This window comes from Ranitomeya variabilis, chromosome 3 (genome assembly GCF_051348905.1).
Source record: "Ranitomeya variabilis isolate aRanVar5 chromosome 3, aRanVar5.hap1, whole genome shotgun sequence".
Lineage (NCBI taxonomy): Eukaryota > Metazoa > Chordata > Amphibia > Anura > Dendrobatidae > Ranitomeya > Ranitomeya variabilis.
This window is the reverse complement of record NC_135234.1, coordinates 325,748,343-325,771,475: the sequence shown is the minus strand read 5'-3', so window position 1 is coordinate 325,771,475 and position 23,133 is coordinate 325,748,343. Positions and strand designations below refer to the sequence as shown.

General features: G+C 43.8%; 1 protein-coding gene across 8 annotated transcripts in view; it reads right to left on the bottom strand.

The window, feature by feature from the left end:
* Positions 1-1,042: 1,042 nt before the first annotated feature.
* The window catches only part of PTPRU (protein tyrosine phosphatase receptor type U), a 249,566-nt gene continuing 227,475 nt past the window's right edge, over positions 1,043-23,133 (bottom strand). For all 8 annotated transcript variants that reach the window (XM_077295770.1, XM_077295772.1, XM_077295771.1 and 5 more), the window contains 3 exons: positions 2,353-2,504; positions 2,126-2,261; positions 1,043-2,006 (listed from right to left, as the gene is read on the bottom strand). In XM_077295770.1, coding sequence (XP_077151885.1) covers positions 1,944-2,006; positions 2,126-2,261; positions 2,353-2,504 — 351 coding nt within the window. In that variant the 3' untranslated portion in view covers positions 1,043-1,943. The remainder of the gene's footprint in view (positions 2,007-2,125; positions 2,262-2,352; positions 2,505-23,133) is intronic.

The following is a 23,133-nucleotide window of genomic DNA, read 5'->3' as shown; positions in this document are numbered from 1 at the left end:
GCTCATAATGTACAACATTGCCACCACATCATCAAAGGCAATAGTGTGTGCGTGTGTGTGTGTGTGTGTGTAAAATATATATAAGCACGCAACATTGAAATTACAACACCAAGAAGGAAAAGTTGTGGAATTATAGAAATCACAGGATTTGATGTTAATATGTAAATGATGAACAAATGGAAATTACATTTTCAATACATCTTGATGTACTCAGTATCAAGCATGAGCACCACATGTTGAAATCCTGGCACTTATAGACTTTGGTATGCTATGAATTAGATTAATACACTTAGGCAACCAAAGCATCAAGATCCACTGTTGAAAGCTCCCTGTGCAATTGCCAACCAATGACGTCCCAGATGTGGGAGACAAGTCTGGAGATGCTGCAGGCCATGGTAGCATGTTTAGGCCATGCTTTCTGCTCACACTAGCACCAGCAACATGTCGCCTGGCATTGTCGAGTTTAAAAATGCCTAAGTACTTTCTGCATGTCAGAATGATCCTTAGATAACCATTAATATCTTCATTCATAGCAGTCAAGGCAGATAAGCGCATGTATTTCTGCATGTGGCTCTCATACTCAATACTGAATAAATCGAGATGTTTTGAAAATTGTGTTTCCATTTTTCCACCATCTGCATTTCATTAACATGTCTATCAAACCTGTGATTTCGATAATTCCTCACGTTTTCCTTCTTGATGCTGCAATGTCAGTACGCACTGAACACATCATATATCTACAATTACAAAGACTGTCCTTAGGGCAGGTGTGAAGAACACACTTGTCATCTCTGCCTAATATACCAACATCAATTCTTCATCTCTTCCTAATAAACTGTGTCATGAGGGAGAAATGCCTAACACTCTTTAATACAACGAAATAAAAGCACGTATACCTCTCACCTCCTTGTAATGTAAAAACATTAGTGCCTGAAGTCTTAAATCAGCACTAAATTGGCACCTGCTCATTCATTCACACTGGAGGAATTTCACCCTAATGTGCAAGCATTCAAGAACTCGCCCAATTTTCAGAAGGCAGAACTAATAAAAAACAAGCAGTTTATTGGAGTACAATAAAGCATTAAAAACCCCTTCATTACTTGTGGGGTTAGTACATCCTTTCCCATTATATACAAATAGTGATCCTGATACTGTGGCATAGAGGATCACATAGAGACAATCCATTAAACATATAGAAAGACACATTACTTTACCTGCCTTTCATTGATGCAGTTTACCCCATTGATCACACTCTCCCCTCCTAGTACAGGGTCACACATCAAGAGATGAAAGTTGAAGATCCCTTATATACAGCTCAGCCATCCATAAAATATCACTGACAAATGAGAAATCTCTTGGATACTTGCATTGATTTGCATATGCAAATTTCATATGAATATATCTTACAAGTAAAATATGGTATGGGCTGGAATTTATGGGTAAATGTGCACATCAGGAAATTGCTAAGGATGCATTGTGTAGATCTGTGCACTGTAAATCCGCAGCAGATTTCAGGTCCAAGCACATGCTGCAAAAATTAAATTGGTCTACTGTGCATGTGAATTGCTGTTTTAGCGTTTCACTGTAAATTTTACCTCTTTCAAAAATAAAGGTATAAAATCCGCTGTGAAATTCGTAGAAAATCTGAATAGTAGATTATACTACAGATTTGGGGCTTTTTTCGTCTCTTTTCAGTGTGCACTTATCCTTATTGGCTTGCCATGATCACACTCTTATATACAGCTCTACATAATGCATTGGATGGTGTAACTTCCTCTTCATGATGAGACAGCAGAGAGAAGCCCTCTTACACTGGATTAGGAGAGATGACTGAAGTCAGTTTTAAACTTGGCCACAATATATGAATGCATCAGATTGGCACATGTCTTTTTCACAGGGCACAGGCAGTAGGATTGGTTCTCAAATTATTATCTTGATGGGTGCTATCTGGCATCATGCAGGTCTAGATATTCCAGGGCAATTTCATAGCAAAATCGGTATTGGTCCTGTTAAGAGAAAGAATGGATCACATGAGACTAATATGGTTATAGGCAACAAATACATAAAAGAGCTAAAATCCACAATTCAGTGTATATTTTTCACTTAGTCGCTCCTGCAGCCTTACCAGTGTTTCCACCATATTTGGCTTAACATTCCGCAAACTCTTAACAGCATAGAAAACATCAACCACATGGTGACATCGGGTCATTTCACACAACATTGCGCAAGCACAAAAAGTCCCACTCCGACCTCCACCATTCCTGTAAAAAAAGTACAGACAAAATGTCATAAATATGAAATGAACTATGTCTTCGTGGGCTACAGAAAATGCTTCAATATGTAGATGCTTACAGACAGTGCACCAGGGTCCTATGTTCTCTGTTCTGCTCCTGCCACTGTTCCACCAAGGAAAGGACTTGTAAGAAGGACCTTTTGGTGTCTGGAGTATCTCTGTAAGGAGACCATCTTAGATACTGGAAATGTTTGACCAGGAGATGTTCATCCTACAGCAAGAATACTACAATTATTTTTGAGTCGCACTACAGCAACAATGTGAATGTGACTCTCAGTGGCAAATCTCACATTACAAATTACACAGTTATGAACAAGTTTGTAACTGATCCCATCTACGTGACACTGCAAGAGCGATATCTTAACAAAACCGCTTAACATAACTATTTATCGTTCTTAAAATGATTGTCCTGCCAAGCAAAATTATTTAATACACAGCTGTTTCCAATCGGCTACAGCGATGATGTCACAGGGATACTGCGCTAGAGAGAGGCCAGAAGATCGCAGTGTCTGGTTCCACGAACTCCTGCACTGATTAGCACTCCTGGAGCTCTCCATCCTGAATTGTCTCAGCTGTTCTTTGTTGGCCACTCCCCTCTGGTATATGCACACCAGTGGCAGTTGGGAGTTGCCAGTGATAGTTTTTCCACTTCCTAGTTTGGAGCTAAAAGAGACGTTCAGTGTTTGGAGTTGGCGGTTGGAGAGTTTTTCAGTAGATTTCTGCTTGGAGTTGTTTTGTGTGTTTATCCTTATACTCTCCCATTGTGTTTCTTCCTCCTATTCCTCCTCTGTTTCCCACTCTGTTGTTATGTGAGTGCATTGGTGTGATTGTAGTTTTTTTTATCCCTGTCTGTTTATCCTAGTCTGTCTGGGTAGTGTTTTCCTATGCACTTCGGCCTCACATCTCCCTGGGTGGGGCAGGGAACAGATAAAGGGTTAAGATAGGAGCATAGCAAGGTACAAGATCCCGGCGTCTGCACGATCTGGGGTAATCCGTGGGAAAGGGATAGGTTATGGTGCCACTAGTTCGAGGGATCAGGTAAGTGCTATATAATCAGTAAACATGAACTCTTATTATCTTTGCCAACTTTATTTTTTTTTTAAAGCTTTAAAATATACTTTGGTATATTTTTCTATATAAAGAAAGCCTGTTAGATGCAGATGTGAATTGCTGTTGCTGTATCTTATTATAGCTTTGCTTTTTATTGTAAGACTGGTTTCACACGTCCAAAATTAAAATGTGACTATGGTCCCTGATATACGGACAGGTTCCACGTCTCCCGACCCACACTCAGCTTTCTCATACCATATATGAGGCTGTTGCTTTCAGGTCTGCAGACTGTGGCTGGTCTAGACATCGCACTCCATACTCAGACTGTGAATCTCGCATGTATGAAACAAGAATATTATGAGAAGCAGTCCGACTTATTAATCACATGGATGTCTGATTTTTATAAACTCTAGAAATCAAGAGACATTTATAACTAATTCTTCAATCAGATATTTAGCAGAGAACGTCCTGCCTTTTTTCATGATTCCTAATTCACATTGCACTGTCTGGCTCTACATTCAAAGGTCAACTCATATTCTTAGTTTTACATTTTTTTTCTTAAATAGTGTTACTTTTCTCCTTGGGTTGTAATCAATATTACAGCTCAAAAGACTTACAATACTTTAACAGGAATGAGCAGCAATACCAGAAATCGCACAGACAACAGTATCATTTTTTTTATAATTCTGTAAAACCCTGCAAAAGAGGACCTTTCATGATATGTTTAGACTGTATATATCACTAAAATAGTGCAGTGGGGCTGATTAACACCTTTTATTTCTCTGCATTGCACTATGGAGATAAGGGCTTTTGAGGTTTCATTCAACCAAGGAAGCTTTAACAGATTCTTCTGCGGAGACATTTACTTTTTCACTTCTATGATGCTGACAAATCAGAAGACAGCATCATTGAAGGAAAAAAAAAATCAAAAGCCCAGACAAAATATCAAAGTGTGTGATATGGTGAGTCTATATGTGTTCCACTTTACCATGCTGAAAACTCCTCAATGCCGTCGCTTCCCGTCATTGCAGCCCAGGGAGAGGAAGAGAACTGCAGTGTGGAAACGACAGAGCTCTCCTCCTCTCATGACGCTGTAATCACAGGAAGCAAAGGGAGTTCTCAGCATAGTCAAATGAGAGACATATAGACTCACTTTATCATGCTGAGAAATATTACAGTATTTTGTCATTCTCAGTGGGCATTTGCATTTTCCCATCTATGGATGCCGTCCTCTTATGATTTGGCAGCATCATAAAAGGGAAAAAATAAACTTTTCCTTGTCTGAAGGGGAAATTTGTATCTCGAGAGTGACTCCTAATCATCAAAAGTCCATATTTCTACAGTGCAGTGGAGAATGAAAAAAAAATTTTTTTAATCGGCCTCTCTGTCCCTTTTTTGCTATATCATAGAATCCTAGAGTGTTAGAGTTGGATGGGACCACTAGGATCATCGTGTCCAACCACCTGCTCAATGCAGGATTCACTAAACCATCTCAGACAGATGTCTGCCCAGCCTATTGGCAGTTTACAATTTAAAAAAGATTTGAAACTTCAATTAAATCTCTAATGCCTACATTTTGTGTACCAATGCCACCTTAAATTTTCCATGTTTCCACCCTTGCCTGTTGATGCCACCATCTAACATGTCACTGTCAGAAGATGCTCTTGTGCACTTAAAATGAAATATTTGCTAAATAAGCCTTTGTATAAATTGTATTTGTGATGATTACACATTTATCACAAATGCACTCGGCAATGTCATAAGCCTACATCTTTTTACATTCATCCACCTTTTAGCATCTTAATATATTTTATCCCAGTTCTAAGCAAAATGATCACCTAATGAACGTGATCCTGAGTCTGCACCACAAGTGATAATTAAGCTCCTACCACAGCTGACTTCCAAAGACGACATATCAAAAAAAATAATCAGACACGGCCTAAAGAAAATCAATGTACAAATCGAACTTACATGTCAAACAGCCAAGAAGGCAGATAAATGCAGGGAAAATGTGAAGTAACAACTACCCTGACTGCATGCAAATTTCACATTAGCGCTATACAAACATTTTCTGGAACAGTCAATCAGAAGTGTGAAAATGAATGGTTTAAGTGCTTACGATGCTATCTCAGTAGCACACTATCCTAGTATGATAAAATGTATATATGCCATTATTTCTCCTTAACCCCTTCACGACATGCACATGTACTGTGCATGTTGTGCCCCTCCCTTTGATGTGGGCTCCGGAGATGAGCTCATATCTTTCCCAGCACATGTCAGCTATTTTGAACAGCTGACATGTGCCCCTTAAAAACCGTGGGTGGAATAGCGATCCACCCACAGCTGTTAACCCGTTAAATGCCGCTGTCAATCTCTGACAGTGGCATTTAATGTGATTGCGCCAGAAGCACATCTTTAATCCTGCCCATCGGCACCCATGTCACATGAAAGCGGGTCGCCAATGAGTTGGAATGACAACCGTGGTTCTGCAGGAGATCCCTGTGGTTGTCATTGCCGGATTGCTATGAGTGCCACCCAGCAGTCAGCGCTCATAGCAAGTGAGCATTTCTGCTACACACAGGCGATCTGATAATTGTAGCAGATGCGATCAGACAACTGAAGCTTCTAGTCTACCATGGAGACTATTGCAGCATGCAAAAAGAAAAAGTATTAAAAAAATTAAAAATATATAAAAGTTCAAATCATCCTCCCAATAATAATAAAAAACAATTAAAGAAAAAAAATACACATATTTGGTATCGCGGCGTTCAGAATTGCCCGATCTATCAAGCTATAAAAATAATTAATCCGATTGGTAAACGGCATAGTGAAAAAAAGTAAAAACATCAGAATTACGTTTTTTTGGTCGCAGCAACATTGCATTAAAATGCAGTAACGGGCAATCAAAAGATCATATCCATGCCAAAGTGGTATCATTAAAAATATTAGCTTGGCACGCAAAAAATAAGCCCTCATCCAGCCCCAAATCATGAAAAATGGAGATGCTACGGAAAAATGACGCAATCTTCTTTTTTTTCTTTTTAACAAAATTTTCATTTATTTTTTATCACCATTTAAATAAAAATGAACCTATACATGTATTGTATCTACGAACTCATAATGACCTGGAGAATCATAATGGCAGGTCAGTTTTAGCATTTGGTGAATATGGTCAAAAAAAAAAAACAGTTGTGGAATTGCACTTTTTGCAATTTCACCGCACTTGGAATTTTTTTCCCGTTTTCAAGTACAGGATGTGGTAAAACCAATTGTGTCATCAAAAAGTACAAGTAATGCTGCAAAGAAACAAGCCCTCACATGGCCATATTGACCAAAAAATAAAAAAGTTATGGCTCTGGGAGAAGGGGAGAGAAAAAGCAGAAAAGCAAAGACAAAAAAGGGCTGCGGCGTGAAGGGGTTAATATTACTTTGCACTGTTTATTATACTTTAATTCTAGTTATATTACAGGGCATGATGCAAACATCCAGGTATTATTATCTTCATTTAATTTGTCTTAAATGAAAAAACACAAAAGAGAATGAAGCAAAAAGCAAAACATTGATCATTTCACACAAAACTCCAAAAATGGGCCAGACAAAAGTATTGGCACCCTCAGCCTAATACTTGGTTGCACAACCTTTAGCCAAAATAACTGCGACCAACCGCTTCCGGTAACCATCAGTGAGTTTCTTACAATGCTCTGCTGGAATTTTAAACCATTCTTCTTTGGCAAACTGCTCTAGGTCCCTGATATTTGAAGGGTGCCTTCTCCAAACTGCCATTTTTAGATCTCTCCACAGGTGTTTTATGGGATTCAGGTCTGGACTCATTGCTGGCCACCTTAGAAGTCTCCAGTGCTTTCTCTCAAACCATTTTCTAGTGCTTTTTGAAGTGTGTTTTGGGTCATTGTCCTGCTGGAAGACCCATGACCTCTGAGGGAGACCGAGCTTTCTCACACTGGGCCCTACATTATGCTGCAAAATGTGTTGGTAGTCTTCAGACTTCATAATGCCATGCATAAGGTCAAGCAGTCCAGTGCCAGAGGCAGCAAAGCAACCCCAAAACATCAGGGAACCTCTGCCATGTTTGACTGTAGGAACCGTGTTCTTTTCTTTGAATGCCTCTTTTTTTCTCCTGTAAACTCTATGTTGATGCCTTTGCCCAAAAAGCTCTACTTTTGTCTCATCTGACCAGAGAGTATTCTTCCAAAACGTTTTAGGCTTTTTCAAATAAGTTTTGGCAAACTCCAGCCTGGCTTTTTTATGTCTCAGGGTAAGTGGGGTCTCCTGGGTCTCCTACCATGCAGTCCCTTTTCATTCAGACGCCGGAGGATAGTATGGGTTGACACTGTTGTACCCTCGGACTGCAGGGCAGCTTGAACTTGTTTGGATGTTAGTCGAGGTTCTTTATCCAACATCCGCACAATCTTGCGTTGAAATCTCTTGTCAATTTTTCTTTTCCGTCCACATCTAGGGAGGTTAGCCACAGTGCCATGGGCTTTTAACTTCTTGATGACACTGCGCACGGTAGACACAGGAACATTCAGGTCTTTGGAGATGGACTTGTAGCCTTGAGATTGCTCATGCTTCCTCACAATTTGGTTTCTCAAGTCCTCAGACAGTTCTTTGGTCTTCTTTCTTTTCTCCATGCTCAATGAATGTGGCACACACAAGGACACAGGATAGAGGTTGAGTCAACTTTAATCCATGTCAACGGGCTGCAAGTGTGATTTAGTTATTGCCAACACCTGTTAGGTGCCACAGGTAAGTTACAGGTGCTGTTAATTACACAAATTAGAGAAGCATCACATGATTTTTCGAACAGTGCCAATACTTTTGTCCACCCCCTTTTTTATGTTTGGTGTGGAATTATATCCAATTTGGCTTTAGGACAATTCTTTTTGTGTTTTTTAATTTAAGACAAATTAAATGAAGGTAATAATACCAAATAATTTGTGTTTGCAATCATTTTCAGGAAGAAACTGAGTATTATCTGACAGAATTGCAGGGGTGTCAATACTTTTGGCCATGACTGTATGTTGTGTGCCGAGAATCTTAAAAAAATGACCAATGATTTCACCAGCAAAGAACTCCCAAACAATCACACATCCCCCTCTATGCTTCATGGTGGGCATCACAAATTTAGAAATTATCCACTTACCTTTTCTTCCTCTTATGAAGAAGTATTTTCCTGTTTGTGGCCCTCAGTAGTGGCTTTTTTGCAGCAATTCGATCATGAAAGCTGACATCTTGCAGTTGATGTTGAGTTGTGTATGCTGCTTCATGTTTTCACATCATTTATGTTATCTGAGGCACCATTAATTTATGTTTTCTGAGGCACGCTACTCTGATAGATTTATCCTCTGCAGCAGAAGTAATTCTTGGACTTCCTTTCGTGCAGTGATCCTCATGAAAGCCAGTTTCATCATGGTGATTGATGGTTTTCATGACTGCACTTCATTCATGCTTCTAGCTATTTTTCAGAAAGACTGATCTTCATGTCTTAAAGTAATGATGGGCATTGACTTTAATAAGTTGCGTGGTTCTTGCCACACGCTGTCTTAGAGCAGTTGTGGAATAGGGGTCAGCGCTGTATGGAACTGAGTACCAGCACTACCTGTGCAAAACACAACTGATGGTTGCAAACGTTCTATAAAAGCTTGTGATTCACAAATGAAACTCTTGGCAAGCATTCTCGTTCATTGGAAGCCATTCCAGGACACTACCTAATGAATGAAACTGCTTAAGAGAATGCCAAGGGATTTAAAGTTGTCAAAGTCAAATGGATGTACTTAAGGAATTAGAGTTTAATACACGTGTTCTTTACACCTTCTTTTCATGTTTTCCTTCATGTTTTTGCTGCCTTTAGTCTGCAGATACAGTTTGCACAATCAAATAAGAATAGGGAAATTCACTGCATGAATGTATAAGTGTGACCAGTACTGTAGGCTTGGGGAAATCCTTGTGTCTCTTCATGTAATCCCTTACAGACTCAATAATGTTGAGATTAGGGGGGTAATATTATCAATTCCTGGACTCCTTGTTCTTTTTTATACTTAAGATAATGAAGATTAGTGACATTGGCTGTATGTTTGGGGTCATTGCAATGCTGTAGAATATATTTAGAGCCAAACAACTTTCTGATGGTATTACATGATGGATAAGTGCCTTCTTGTCTTTCTCAGCATCGAGAACACCATTAATCTTGACTAACTTGCCAATGCCACTTGATGAAATGCAGCTACAAACTTGAAAGGAACCTACAGCATGCTTCACTGTTACCTGCAGACACTGATAACAGTACTGCCCTACAGCCCTTCAGCAAATAAATTGCCTTCTGTTACAGCCAAATATGTCAAACTTTAACTAATCAGTCCAAAGCCTCTGCCTGCCAATGCCTGCGTTTTTGTGCACAGTTAAGTCGCGTAGCCTTGTTTCCATGTCACAAGGATGGCTTTTTGGTTCCATGAAGACCACTTCGGGCAAGACTTCTCCGAACAGTAGATGAATATACCTATGGAGGCTGAGTTATCTTCCATGCAACATCCTCCCCATAGCCCGGAAGAGGTAATTTATATAAAGTGATAAAAGCTGATTTATCAACAAGGCATCTGATATGATGCATACAGGTAGGACTTTAGGACTTTTTTTCAGCATTCTATAACCTCTATAAAGCTCTTTAATGCGCTGCATGGACTATTTCATCCATCATCAACTAAGCAGGAAAAGGGTCTAGAGCTGATTCTACAGTCAGTAAAATAAGAATTGGATACACTGCTGATTTTCCACATTTTTCCACCTACAAAAAATGGAGAGGTCTGTAATTTTTATCGTAGGTACACTTCAACTGTGAGCGAAGAATCTAAAAAAAATCCAGAAAATCATATTTTCTATAATTTTTATATTTTTGAAATTTTCTTGCATGAACTAAGTATTTGATGCAATAGAAAAACAGAACTTAATAACTGGTACATAAACCTTTGTTTGCAATTACTGAGGTCAGACGTTTCCTGAAGTTCTTGACCAAGTTTGAAGTTCTTGACCACTCCTCTATACAGATCTTATCCAGATTTTTCAGGTTTTGGGATTGTCACTGGACAACATTGAGTTTCTGCTCCCAGTAAAGATTTTCTATTGAATTCAAGTCTGGAGACTGGCACAGCTACTCCAAGGACCTTAAAATGCTTCTTACAGAGCCACTCTTTAGTTGCCCTGGCTGTCTGTTTTGGGTCACTGTCATGCTGGAAGACCCAGTCAAGGCCAATCTTCAATGCTATTACTGAGAGAGGGGGATGTTTCCTATAATCTAGTGATACATGTCCCCATCCATCCTCCTTTCAATATGGTGCAGTCACCCTGTCCCTTTTAAAGAAAAGTATGATGTTTCCCTCACCATGCTTCATAGTTGGAACAGTGTTCTTGTGGTTGTACTCGTCCTTCTTCATCCAAACGCGGCGAGAGGAGATTATACCAAAAAGTTCTATTTTGGTCTCATCTGACAACATTACCTACTCCTGTGCCTCCTCTGGATCATAGAGCCAATCAACAAGCTTTCCTATGTGGGGACATCCAGTCCCATCACAGCCATATCAAGTACTGGCATGGCTGTGATTCATTGGCAAAGCATGTTAAAAAATTTTTTAACACTTTTAAAAAATAAAATAATCCATAAGCTAAAAGAGCAAAAAACACAAAGAAATAAAATCTTTAATTAAAAAACTCTCCAACAACTTCCCTTTTTCCCCCATTTATTAAAAAACTAGATTGTGGCCCGATTCTAACGCATCGGGTATTCTAGAATATGCATGTCCCCGTAGTATATGGACAACGATGATTCCAGAATTCGCGGCAGACTGTGCCTGTCGCTGATTGGTCGAGGCAACCTTTATGACATCATCGTCGCCATGGCAACCATTATGACATCTACGTCGATACTGTGCCCGTCGCTGATTGGTCGAGGCGAATTCGCGGCAGACTGTGCCCGTCGCTGATTGGTCGAGGCAACCTTTATGACATCATCGTCGCCATGCTGTGCCCTTCGCTGATTGGTCGAGGCCTGGCGGCCTCGACCAATCAGAGACGCGGGATTTCCAGGACAGACAGACAGAAAAACCCTTAGACAATTATATATATAGATAAATAAATACACACCAGTCCACCCTAGTCCAAATGGAGGTCCCACAGCGATCCCAGTCTTCTTCAACCAGTCTATGGAACTCCGTTCAAAAAAGGCAGCTACAAAGACTAGCGTAGCAGCCACTGCCACACCCGACTCCTGTGAACGGAGGTGACATCAGTAAGGTTACCAGTTCTCAAGAAGACAGCGCGAGTGCAGGACTGATGAGTTCCGGAGTGTTGAGTGCTGGACTCACAGTTGCTTATCAGTATGGTACTTGCACTGCCTTTGTGAAAACCAAACGCTGTGAACTGAGATGACCTCAGTAAGGTTATATCAGTTCACAGCAGCAGGTGTTCATGAGCGCAGTACAGGTGCCAGACTAATGAGTGACAGCAAGTACGGCATTCGGCACTTAATGACGTCAATTCGCAGCAGCCGAGTACTTGTGGAGCAAAGTACGAAACCCTGTAGTAAATCCTGATCCAGTCAATGGAGCTGCATTCTCTCAACAGTGCTCCGTAGACTGGATGAAGAAAACTAAGATCATTGTGGGACCTCCATTTGGACTATGGTGGACTTCTGTGTATTTTTTTTAAATAAATGTGGTGAAGAGGGAAATTGTTGGGGTGTTTTTTTCAAAGAAAGATTTTTTCCTGTATTTTTTTTTTCTTTTTAGTTACTGGGTTAGTAATGGGGGTGTCTGATAGATGTCGTCTTTTACTAACCTCTGGGCTTGATGTCAGTGGACTCTACACTGCTGACATCAACCATAAAATATTATAAAAATAATATAATATTATAACGTGATATTAATATTACTGTTGCATTGGCAAGCGTGAAGAGCTCAGTCTAAGCGCAAAAGCTGGCACATCGAATGGATGCTCCATTTTTTGTGGTGGTTGCGGGCTGTTCTTATTAGGCTGGGAAGGGACCAATATCCATGGTCTTCTTAGCGTAATAAGACCAGCTCAAAGCTGTCTGCTTTCCCTTAGTTGGTTATTAAAAATAGGGGGAACTGCACATTGTTTTTTTCATTCAATTATTTATTAGCATTTTTCATTTATTTATCCATTTATTACCTTTTATTACTAATTATAAATCTCACTGACATCTTTCTTAATATGCACTGGCCCCGGCAGGTGAACAATCTCATCAGCCTCACCTGTTCTCAATGCTATCAAGCACAGTAGTCATTATCTGACGCCTGACCGCAGTAACCTTTTCACTGCCAGTCACAGCTACTGGCTGACATGCTGTCCTCTTTGTCACAGCGTGGATACCGCAGTGGCTGTGACTGACGGTGACTTTAGTAAGGTTACCGCCAGTCATAGCCAGTGTTTCCTATGCTGTCACACAGATGACAGAGTGGGAATTGCCTGATCTTCAGGCCCCCCATTCACTTGAACCCGGATCAAGTTTGGGTACCATTCTGGTACTCGAATTGAACTTTTTTATAAAGTTTGACCTAACTAGACGGACCTGAGTATCTACGGGTCCACCCATCCCTACTCGCCAACCATTTAGCATGTCGGTGGATCAATCATGCTTGGGGTTGTGTTGCGGTCAATGACACAGGGAACATTACACATGTACAGTAGAGGAAATAATGGATTCAATTCTTGATGCAAATATAACATGATCTGTAAAAAAGCTGAAGTTGAAAAGAGGATGGCTTCTACAAATGGATAATGATTTTAAAGACATGTCAAAATCCACAATAGGTTCTAGATATAGCAAAAATTGGGATTTATTCACAGCAGTAAAGTGGTAAACCATCTGCTCAAAAGCTCCTTCTAACCACTAATCCCTCTATGTGACTTGGTTCTCATTTTTTCTGTCTTTGAATGGCACATCTTGCACTTTAGGTTTTAAACTACTGAATAAGTTATTTTTAATCATGCCAATTTTTGCTGTATCTAGTATCTATTGTGATTGCTATTGTGATTCCCTTGCTACAAAATCCACAATAGAATACCTCACAGTACCCTGATCTAAACATCATTGAAAATCTTTGGCTACACCTCAAAATAGCAGTGCATGCAAGACGACTGAGGAATTTCACAGAACTGGAAGAATTTTTCAAGGAAGAATGGATGAAAATCTCTCAAACAAGAATTGTAAGACTCTTGTCTGGCTACAAAAGAGGGATTTTTGGTTCTTACCGTAAAATCTCTTTCTTGGAGCCTTCATTGGGGGACACAGGTAACCATGGGTGTATGCTGCTGTCACTAGGAGGCTGACACTATGCAAATAAAGAAGTAACTCCTCCCCGGCAGTATACACCCTCCGACAGGCACCAGGCAACTCAGTTGGTGCAAAAGCAGTAGTAGGAACAGGTAATATAAAACTCAACCTATGTACCAACCCACAACAGCGGCACGTTAGCCAACACGGTACAACTTCAAGGGAGGGTGCTGTGTCCCCCAATGAAGGCTCCAAGAAAGAGATTTTACGGTAAGAACCAAAAATCCCTCTTTCTTTCTCGCTTCATTGGGGGACACAGGTAACCATGGGACGTCCCAAAGCAGTCCCTAGGGCGGGTATTCTGCAGAAAAAGAGGAGTCAGGTTGGCCGGTGAGAAACCGTCGCCTGCAGTATCCTCCTACCCAGGCTCGCGTCCGCGGAAGCCTGAGTATGCACCCCGTAGAATTTGACAAAGGTGTGCATGGAAGACCACGTAGCGGCCTTGCAAACCTGCAAGGCCGAAGCTTGGTGACGAACTGCCCAGGAAGCTCCCACTGCCCGGGTAGAGTGAGCCTTCACCCCCGAAGGAGGCTGTTTGTCTTGGACGCGGTATGCCTCCAAAACAGCTGAACGGATCCAACGAGCAATCGTGGACTTGGAGGCAGGAAAACCCTTTCGACGCCCATCCGAGATGACGAACAGAGGATCGGCCTGACGAAAAGAGGCAGTTCTGGCGATGTAAATCCGGATAGCCCTGACCACATCCAGCTTGTGAAGGGATTTCTCCAATGGATGAACCGGGGAAGGGCAAAAGGACGGGAGGACAATGTCCTCGTTGATATGAAAAGATGAGACAACTTTCGGTAAGAAGGAAGGAACTGGACGAAGAACCACCTTGTCTTGATGCAGGACCAGAAAGGGAGAACGACAGGATAAAGCCGCCAGCTCTGAAACCCTTCTAATGGAGGTGATGGCGATCAAAAAGGCTACCTTCCAGGATAGAAGCGAGAAGGAAACATCCTGAAGCGGTTCAAAGGGCGGCCACTGCAGGGCATCTAAGACGAGGTTGAGATCCCAAGGCTCAACAGGAGACCGGTAAGGGGGAGCTATATGAGCGACCCCTTGGATGAAGGTCCTCACCTGAGGCAGGGAAGCCAGGTCTCTTTGAAAAAGAATTGATAGAGCGGAGATCTGACCCTTCAAGGTGCTAAGGGAAAGACCCGAATCTAGGCCCGTTTGAAGAAAGCTGAGAAGGGAAGGAAGGGAAAAGGTCATAGGAAACAGATTGTTATCCTGACACCACCGGAAAAAGGCCTTCCAACATCTGTGGTAGACACGCGATGAGGCCGGTTTTCTCGCTCTTATCATAGTCTGGATGACGCTATGAGAAAAACCTGCATTCTTCAGGACCGCGGCCTCAACGGCCATACCGTTAAATTCAGCGACCGAGAATTCGGGTGGGAGAGAGGCCCCTGTGAAAGAAGGTCCGGAAGATCCGGAAGTCTCCACGGAACATCCAATAACATGTTTATCAGCTCTGCGTACCAGGCTCTGCGAGGCCAATCTGGAGCTACCAAGAGTACGGGGACCCCTTCAGACTTGATCTTCTTTACGACCCTTGGGATCAGAGGGAGAGGCGGGAACAGATAAGGCATCCGGAACTGGGCCCAAGAGATCACGAGAGCGTCGCATCCGACGGCCATCGGGTCCCGAGACATGGCGACGTACTGGGGAACTTTGTGGTTTGCCCGGGAGGCCATCAGGTCGACGTCCGGAACGCCCCACCGCTGGCAAATCTGGCTGAAGATTGCTGGAAGAAGAGACCACTCGCCCGCCACGATGCCCTGGCGACTTAGAAAGTCGGCCTCCCAATTGTCCACTCCTGGGATGTGGACGGCTGACAGAGAGGGAACATGACCCTCCGCCCAGCGGAAAATTTTTGCTACTTCCGCCATGACTTGACTGCTGCGAGTCCCCCCTTGGTGATTTATGTATGCCATGGCCGTGGCGTTGTCCGACCGAATGCGGACCGGCTTTCCCGAAAGGAGAGACTCCCAGCGGATGAGGGCTAGGAAGATGGCTCTGATTTCCAAGAGGTTGATCGAGAGGCATGCCTCTTGAGCAGTCCAGCGGCCCTGGGCTGTGAGGTGGAGAAAGACCGCTCCCCAACCTTGGAGACTGGCGTCGGTGGTAATCACCTGCCAGTGGGGGGGTAAAAATGACCTCCCGCGCAGAATGGAGGTGGACAGCGTCCACCAAGAGAGAGACTGTCTCGCCCTGGGGGAGAGGCGAAACGGACGGTCCAGGGAAAGCGGGTTCCTGTCCCAGGCAGACAGAAGAGCCAGCTGGAGGGGACGAGAGTGGAACTGAGCATAGGGGACCGCTTCCATAGAAGCGACCATTCTCCCCAGAACTCTCATGGCTAGACGAAGGGACAGAGGACTCGGACCCTTTAGCGATCTGACACCCCGACGAAGAGAAAGAAACTTCTCCTTGGGAAGGAAGACCTGAGCCCGAAATGTATCGAATTCCATGCCTAGGAACTCCAGCCGTTGGGTTGGAATCAAGGAAGACTTCTGGTAGTTGATCAACCAGCCTAGGCGAACTAAGGTGTCCAGAGTAAGATGGAGGCTCTGGCTGCAATCCCCCTGGGATGGGCCCTTGATCAATAGGTCGTCGAGGTATGGGATTACCAGAATCCCTTTTGAACGCAGGATGGCCATGACAGCTGCCATGACCTTCGTAAAGACCCTGGGAGCAGATGCCAGCCCGAAGGGGAGGGCAGTGAACTGGTAATGATGCTCCCTGATCGCGAATCGGAGGAACCTCTGATGCTGCACGCAAATAGGAATGTGAAGGTACGCATCCCGAATGTCCACTGAGCACAGAAACCCTCCCGGCTCCATGGACGCGATCACCGAGCGCAGAGATTCCATTTTGAAGTGTTGAATCCGAAGGTGGCGGTTCAATCGTTTGAGATCCAGAATCGGACGGAGAGAGCCGTCCTTTTTTGGAACCACGAACAGGTTTGAATAAAACCCGGAAAACCGCTGACGAAAAGGCACCGGCACTACGACTCCCGAGGCGAGGAGCGAATCGACGGCTTGGAGAAGCCCTGGGAGATGAGAGGGCTTTTTGGGAGGACGAGAGAGCATGAAACGTCTTCCTGGGGGCGAAGAAAACTCTATTTTGTAGCTTGACGTGACGATCTCCCTGACCCAGGCGTCGTCGACTACTGAAAGCCAAACCTCTGAGAATAGAAGAAGGCGGCCTCCCACCCTGGAAGGAGTTCCAGGTGGGGGCGACCCGTCATTTATTAGAAAACCTGCGGCCCCGAGATCCCGATGGTTTTGCGGGGTGGCTCTTGGCTCTCCAGCGTGGCGGAGGCCTGAAAGAAGGTTTTCTTCGGTCCCCTTGTGAGGAGGAACGGTCCTGGACGGGGTTTCCCGAACAGGCAAAAGACCGAAAGGGACGAAAGGACTGGGGACCCCTCCTGTTGAAGGGACGTTTAGGCTTGGACTGGGGTAAGGAGGTACTCTTACCGCCAGTAGCGTTCGAGATCATTTGATCTAGCTGCGAGCCGAAGAGTCTGGAGCCCTGGAAGGGCAGACCCGTGAGCGATTTCTTAGATGCGGGGTCAGCGTTCCACGCCTTTAACCAAAGAATCCGGCGAATGGCGACAATGTTGCCATTAGCCCTGGTAGAGCAGGCCGCTGCATCAAGGGAGGCATTCATCAGGTATTTTCCTGCCAGTGAAATCTGATCCGCTAATTCAGACAGTTCTTCAGCAGGAGCAGAGGCCGAAATGCCCCTGCGCAGGGTCTTGGCCCAGGCTGAAACAGCCTTGGCTACCCATGACGAGGCGAAACTAGGGCAAAGGGAGGCTCCGGAGGCCTCAAATGCTGATTTTGCTAGCGCCTCGATTTGTCTGTCCGAGGGGTCTTTAAGGGAAGCCGCGTCCGGAATAGACAGAACTGTCTGTGAGGATAGCCTGGACACAGGCGGGTCGACCTTAGGAGACTCGGACCACTTGGAGACCAGGTCGGAGTGAAAAGGGTATAACACGTCAAGCAGTTTCCTGCCTGGGAAACGCTTGCCAGGGTTTTCCCAGTGAGTGGCGGTAGTGTTGTCAAACTCCTTGTGATTAGGGAAAACCCTAGAGGGACGTTTAATCCGTTTAAAAGCAACGGAGACGTCCTGAGAGCTTGCCTCATCCTCCTTAAGGGTATGTGCACACGTCCGGATTTCTTGCAGAAATTTCCTGAAGAAAACCGGAAATTTTCTGCAAGAAATCCGCATTTTTTTTTGCGGTTTTTTTCCGTTTTTTTCGCGTCCGTTCCTCTTCCTATAGCTAGTGTGTGCGCACAGGACCTTCCGTGACGTCACGGTCACGTGAGCGGTCACATGACCGCTCACGACCAATCACAGGACAGTGACGTCATCGGCAGGTCTTTCACCGCACACCAGCTACAGGAACCGAAGCGACAGCATGCAGTGGAGGCGGGAAGACATTGAGGGTGAGTATAGGACTGTTTTTTATTTTAATTCTTATTTTTTGACCACTTATATGGTGCCCAGTGCGTGGAGGAGAGTCTCCTCTCCTCCACCCTGAGTACCAACCGCACATAATCTGCTTACTTCCCGCATGGTGTGCACAGCCCCGTGCGGGAAGTAAGCAGATCAATGGACTCCTAGGTGTGCGGAATCCCCTGCAATTCCGCATTTTAATGAACATGTTGCTTTTTTTTCCGCGATGCGATTTTTTCGCGGAAAAAAGGCTACATTTGCACAAAAAATGCGGAATACACTTAAAATAATAGGAGGCATATGTAAGCGTTTTTTTCGCGTTTTTATCACGTTTTTATAGCGAAAAAACGCGAAAAAAAACGCGAAAAATACTTAACGTGTGCACATGGCCTAAGATCAAGCGTCTGAATGATAGCTGAGATAAGGCTATCAACCATGTCTTGTGTTCCGGAAGTCTGATCTGCATCCGAGTCAGATTCCGACTGAGAAGTGACATCAGACCCGAGGTCCGCCTGTGAGGAAGGGGAACGGGCAGATAGGGGAATCCCGATGTGGTCCGGTGAACTGGAGAAGGATCTAGATAAGGTCCGTTTTCTGTCTCTTTTGTCCGGTCTGCCTCTGTAAGAGTCTAGGACAGGTGCGGGCGAATAGCCGTGAGAGGCGTTCGTGGCACTGGTGGCATTAGAGAGAAGCGGGATGCGTTCAAGTGCCTGGACCAGGGACTGAGAAACCTTAGTCAGGTCGGACACAGATTGAGACATAGCAACAGCCCACTCCAGGGGAGGGGGGGTGCACTTGTCCCGGGACCCTGAAGCTTCCAGGGGAGCTGACATGGTGGGAGGAACGCAGGACGGGCAGAAAGGAGATGGCTGACCTGAAACCCACTTTTTCTTACAGTGAGCGCAGGCGTAATGGATGGCCGTAGGGGCAAAGGCCGGGGTGGGGTCGGACATAGGTGGATATTACCTTGTCCCCAGAGAATACTGCCAGGTGGAGTAGGAGGTAGCGCTGAGCCTGGTGAAAGACAGCGGTAACCGCAGGTGCCTGTGTTCCCCCGAGAAATCCTGTGTCCCACGCGATGAGCAGACGCTGACAGGGAGCAGGAAGCAGGAGAAAAGAGCGCGGAGAAAGTGCGACGCTGTGGGCGTGCACAGGACCGAAGGGGGGAAAGAAAGGAACGCCCCCTGTAAAACTGAAAGCAATCCGACCGCTATACCGTCGACCGCCACAAGAGGGCGCTCAAGCGGCAAGAAAGGGAAAAGCAGGGAGACGCTGCACATCCCGGCCGCACTAATTCCGGCCACCACCAGAGGGCGCTCAAGCGCTAAGAAAGGGAAAATGAGGCAGAGAGAAATGGCGGTCGAACGAGCCTGCAAGTTTGAATAAGGAGGGAAAGATGCCAGCCTTCCTGCTCTCATTCCTACGTGGTCTCAACGCCCGAATATGCAGCCCACTTCCCTCTCAGATGCTCCCCTATGGTAAGAGGAGATCGCTGCTGGGCAGGGTATTGGTGGGGATGGGGGGGTTTGTTGATTGAAGATTCCCTACCTGCAGATGAGGAATCATCAGGATCCCTGGTAGATAGAGGGTCCTGGAAGTAGTCCTCCTTCCCGCGCCACGACTCTCCGGCGCAGAAGACGGCGTCGACCCCTGAACAGGGGGAGAGGGTCACTGGATGTGACCGCCGTCTTCCTCTCAGCCCGCTCCGAGGAGGGGGATGAGGAGGGGAAACAGGCAGGACTGGCCACCGAAGAAAGGGTCACCCTGAACACCCGAATGGGTGACAGGGGACAAAGTCCTGCCCAGCGGGTCCGAGAGGGTGCGATGTGGGTGATACCACACTGCTCTCTCGGTCGCTCAAAGTGGGGAAGACAGGGTGAGAAAACTGCACCCTGTTACCCTGAAGAAAGAGTCTGAAAAAGAAAGGGGAAATGATTAAAAACACACAACAAATCCCTGTAAAAGAAATGCGGATCTGGTGTTAGATCCAGGTCCACCTCCTACAGACACTAAGCAAAAACTGAGTTGCCTGGTGCCTGTCGGAGGGTGTATACTGCCGGGGAGGAGTTACTTCTTTATTTGCATAGTGTCAGCCTCCTAGTGACAGCAGCATACACCCATGGTTACCTGTGTCCCCCAATGAAGCGAGAAAGAAAAGCATTTACAAGCTGTGATACTTTCAAAAAGGGGTGCTACTAGGTATTAACCATGTAGAGTGCCCAAACTTTTGCATAGGCCCATTTCCCTTTTTGTAATTTTTAAAATGTAAAAGATGAAAATATATATATTCTTTTTTGCCTACAATACATAGGAAATGTGTCATCTGTAACTTTAGGCCTTTTAGAGATCATTTCATATTCAAATTGCTTAACTGTTCACAATTACAGTAATTTTGACGAGGGGTGCCCAAACTTTTGTATCCCACTGTAACCACATACAAAAGATGTGGTTATATCCTGAAGAAGTCTGAAGACTTCGAAACAGATTGATAATAATAAGGCATCAAGTCTACTTTGAATCCTGGACCCACTAATTTTTTCTCTTCTGGCATTTCAATGGTTTTTAAGCTGTGGGACTGCGGCAGCTAACAAATTTAAGCTTGATCCTTGTTGTGTGATACACAACTTTACCAGGTGAGCAATTTCCTGCACCTTATTGTCCTTTAACATTGGATAATACCCTATGCGCTTCTTTCTCCTCAGCTTCGTGATTAGCATTAGCAACCCCATAGCATCAACAGGCCTTTGAACTGTGTGCTGATAAGAAGCTGGTCCCTCTGCTCTTGAGTCCACAGGACAAGGAGGCAAGACATGGAGTCCATGTGGTTTCCATTAGGAATTTCTAATCTGACCACAGAACAGTTTTGCATTTTGCCTTAGTCCATTTCAAATGAGCTTTGACCCAAAGAGGACGACAGCGTTTCTGGATTGTTTTGGTAAATGGCTTCTTCTTTGCATGATAGAGCTTTGATTTGCATTTGTGGACTGCACAGAGAATTGTATTCACAGACAATGATTATTAGAAGTAGTCCTAAACCCATTCAGTGATTTGCATGACCAAAGCAAGCCTGTTTTTAATGAGGTCCCATAGATCACAAGATCATTGATTGTCAGATTTATACCTTGTGGGCATGCATGGCTCCAGATTTTCTGAATCTTTTTACATCATTTGCTTTAGATGGTGGAATATTCAAAGTCTAAATTTTGTGTTGAGGAACATTTTTTTTAAATTGTTCCAAAGTTTTTAGAAATAATTGTTCACAGATTGGTCTTACCATTTTTGTATCTGCCTCTCTTATGCAAAATAGAAAAATGGCAATACATGACATTTCTTCAACAATTCATTTATTAAAGTTACATTTTCATTTTCAGCATATAGAATACTTTTTTTGAACATTATAATTTAATAAACAATTTCCTATCACCACATTCACTGCATTGGTCTCAGTTCAGTGAGTTAAGTGTAAACGATCCTCTTCACTCCAATGAACAGGAGCATGGGCAGAGATGTCGCTCAGACATTCAGAGGGTCTGCACCAGAGGGCATTTTGGGGATCCTTCCCCACCTCAAGGTGGCTTCTATAGTTTAAAAATGTGATATACATATACCGTATATATAGCAGTTTCATGTTATCTTTGAGTGCTAGGGCTCATTCAGACGTAAATTCTTTCACAACCGTGAACCATGCTTTTCATGGTTAGAACACGTACCCAATATAATCAGTGGTGTTTCATACATAAATGTGTTTTTTTGCAATCTGAGTGTCTGAAAAAAAAAATGGAGATAGGTTTTGATCCAAGTGATGAATCAAATTCTCTAATTCATGTTTATTAATCCATGAAAAACTTGAAACTTTGACAGAACACTGATAGCTGACTGAAGCTGAAGATGCCTCCATCATTTTTTTTGCATACGAGAAAATCTGAAACCTGATAAAATACTGATTTATCAGACTACTGAAAAGCGGCCAATTTTTTTTACATACGAGAAAAAACAGATATCTGAATGAGGCCTTATGAGTAAGCTTAGGAGATGTGTTCACCGTCAATTGGTGCAATGAATGATACATGTTCTTTTTATTCCTGGACAAATCCATAATAATATTAAGTAAATTGACTGATATTACAGTTCATAGCCACACTGCACGTGGGAAAGAATTATGGGGAAACCACAGGAATTTCTTGAGTTTCAGATTTATGCAGGTGAGATCTATCAATCCTACACAATGCAAATACTTTTTGAAAGATACATTTGTAGCAATGTTTTATCACAAACATAATGAAGGAGATTTCCTAAAATAGGCTCAATGTGAACAAACAAATTGCTGAATCTAGCAAATGTGAACAATTTGTGATTTGCATGAAATGTGTAAAATAGCAGCTCCACCATTTAACACACTGCAGAAGATTGATCAGCCAGAAAAAACTCACGTGATCTTGAACGTGGCCAGGCATGGCTAGCCCATAATGCCTTCCAGCACTCACATCCAGGGCCGGACTGGCCATCTGGCAAATGCCAGAAGTGCCTGTCTGGTTGTGGGCTGCCTTGTCTGCTATGTTGTTAGCAGAATTCGTGTTCTCAAGACCCCCATACTGTTAAGAGTAGTGACGGAGCACAAAGTGACTGACTCCATCATTTACCCCAGCAGGCCACAGGTATCATTAGAAATATTGGTCTTGTAGACAATCTTCCTTTCCTCCTTCCAGGGTAATATTAGGAATATATCCACATCTGGTGCTTGGGGATGGGGACTGCATGGGCCTGTGTGATTTAAAATGCCAGGGCTGAATTTCAGCCTCAGTCCGTACCTGCTCACATCACATGGTAAAGCACAGTCAATTACGAACGACTATCAAAGCCTGTATAAAAGCAGAAGCAGCAAATGCAGCAACCATTTTATGATTAATCTGGTTATGTGACAACATAACAGTTTAGCAAAGAAAGTAAGAAAGCAATCAAA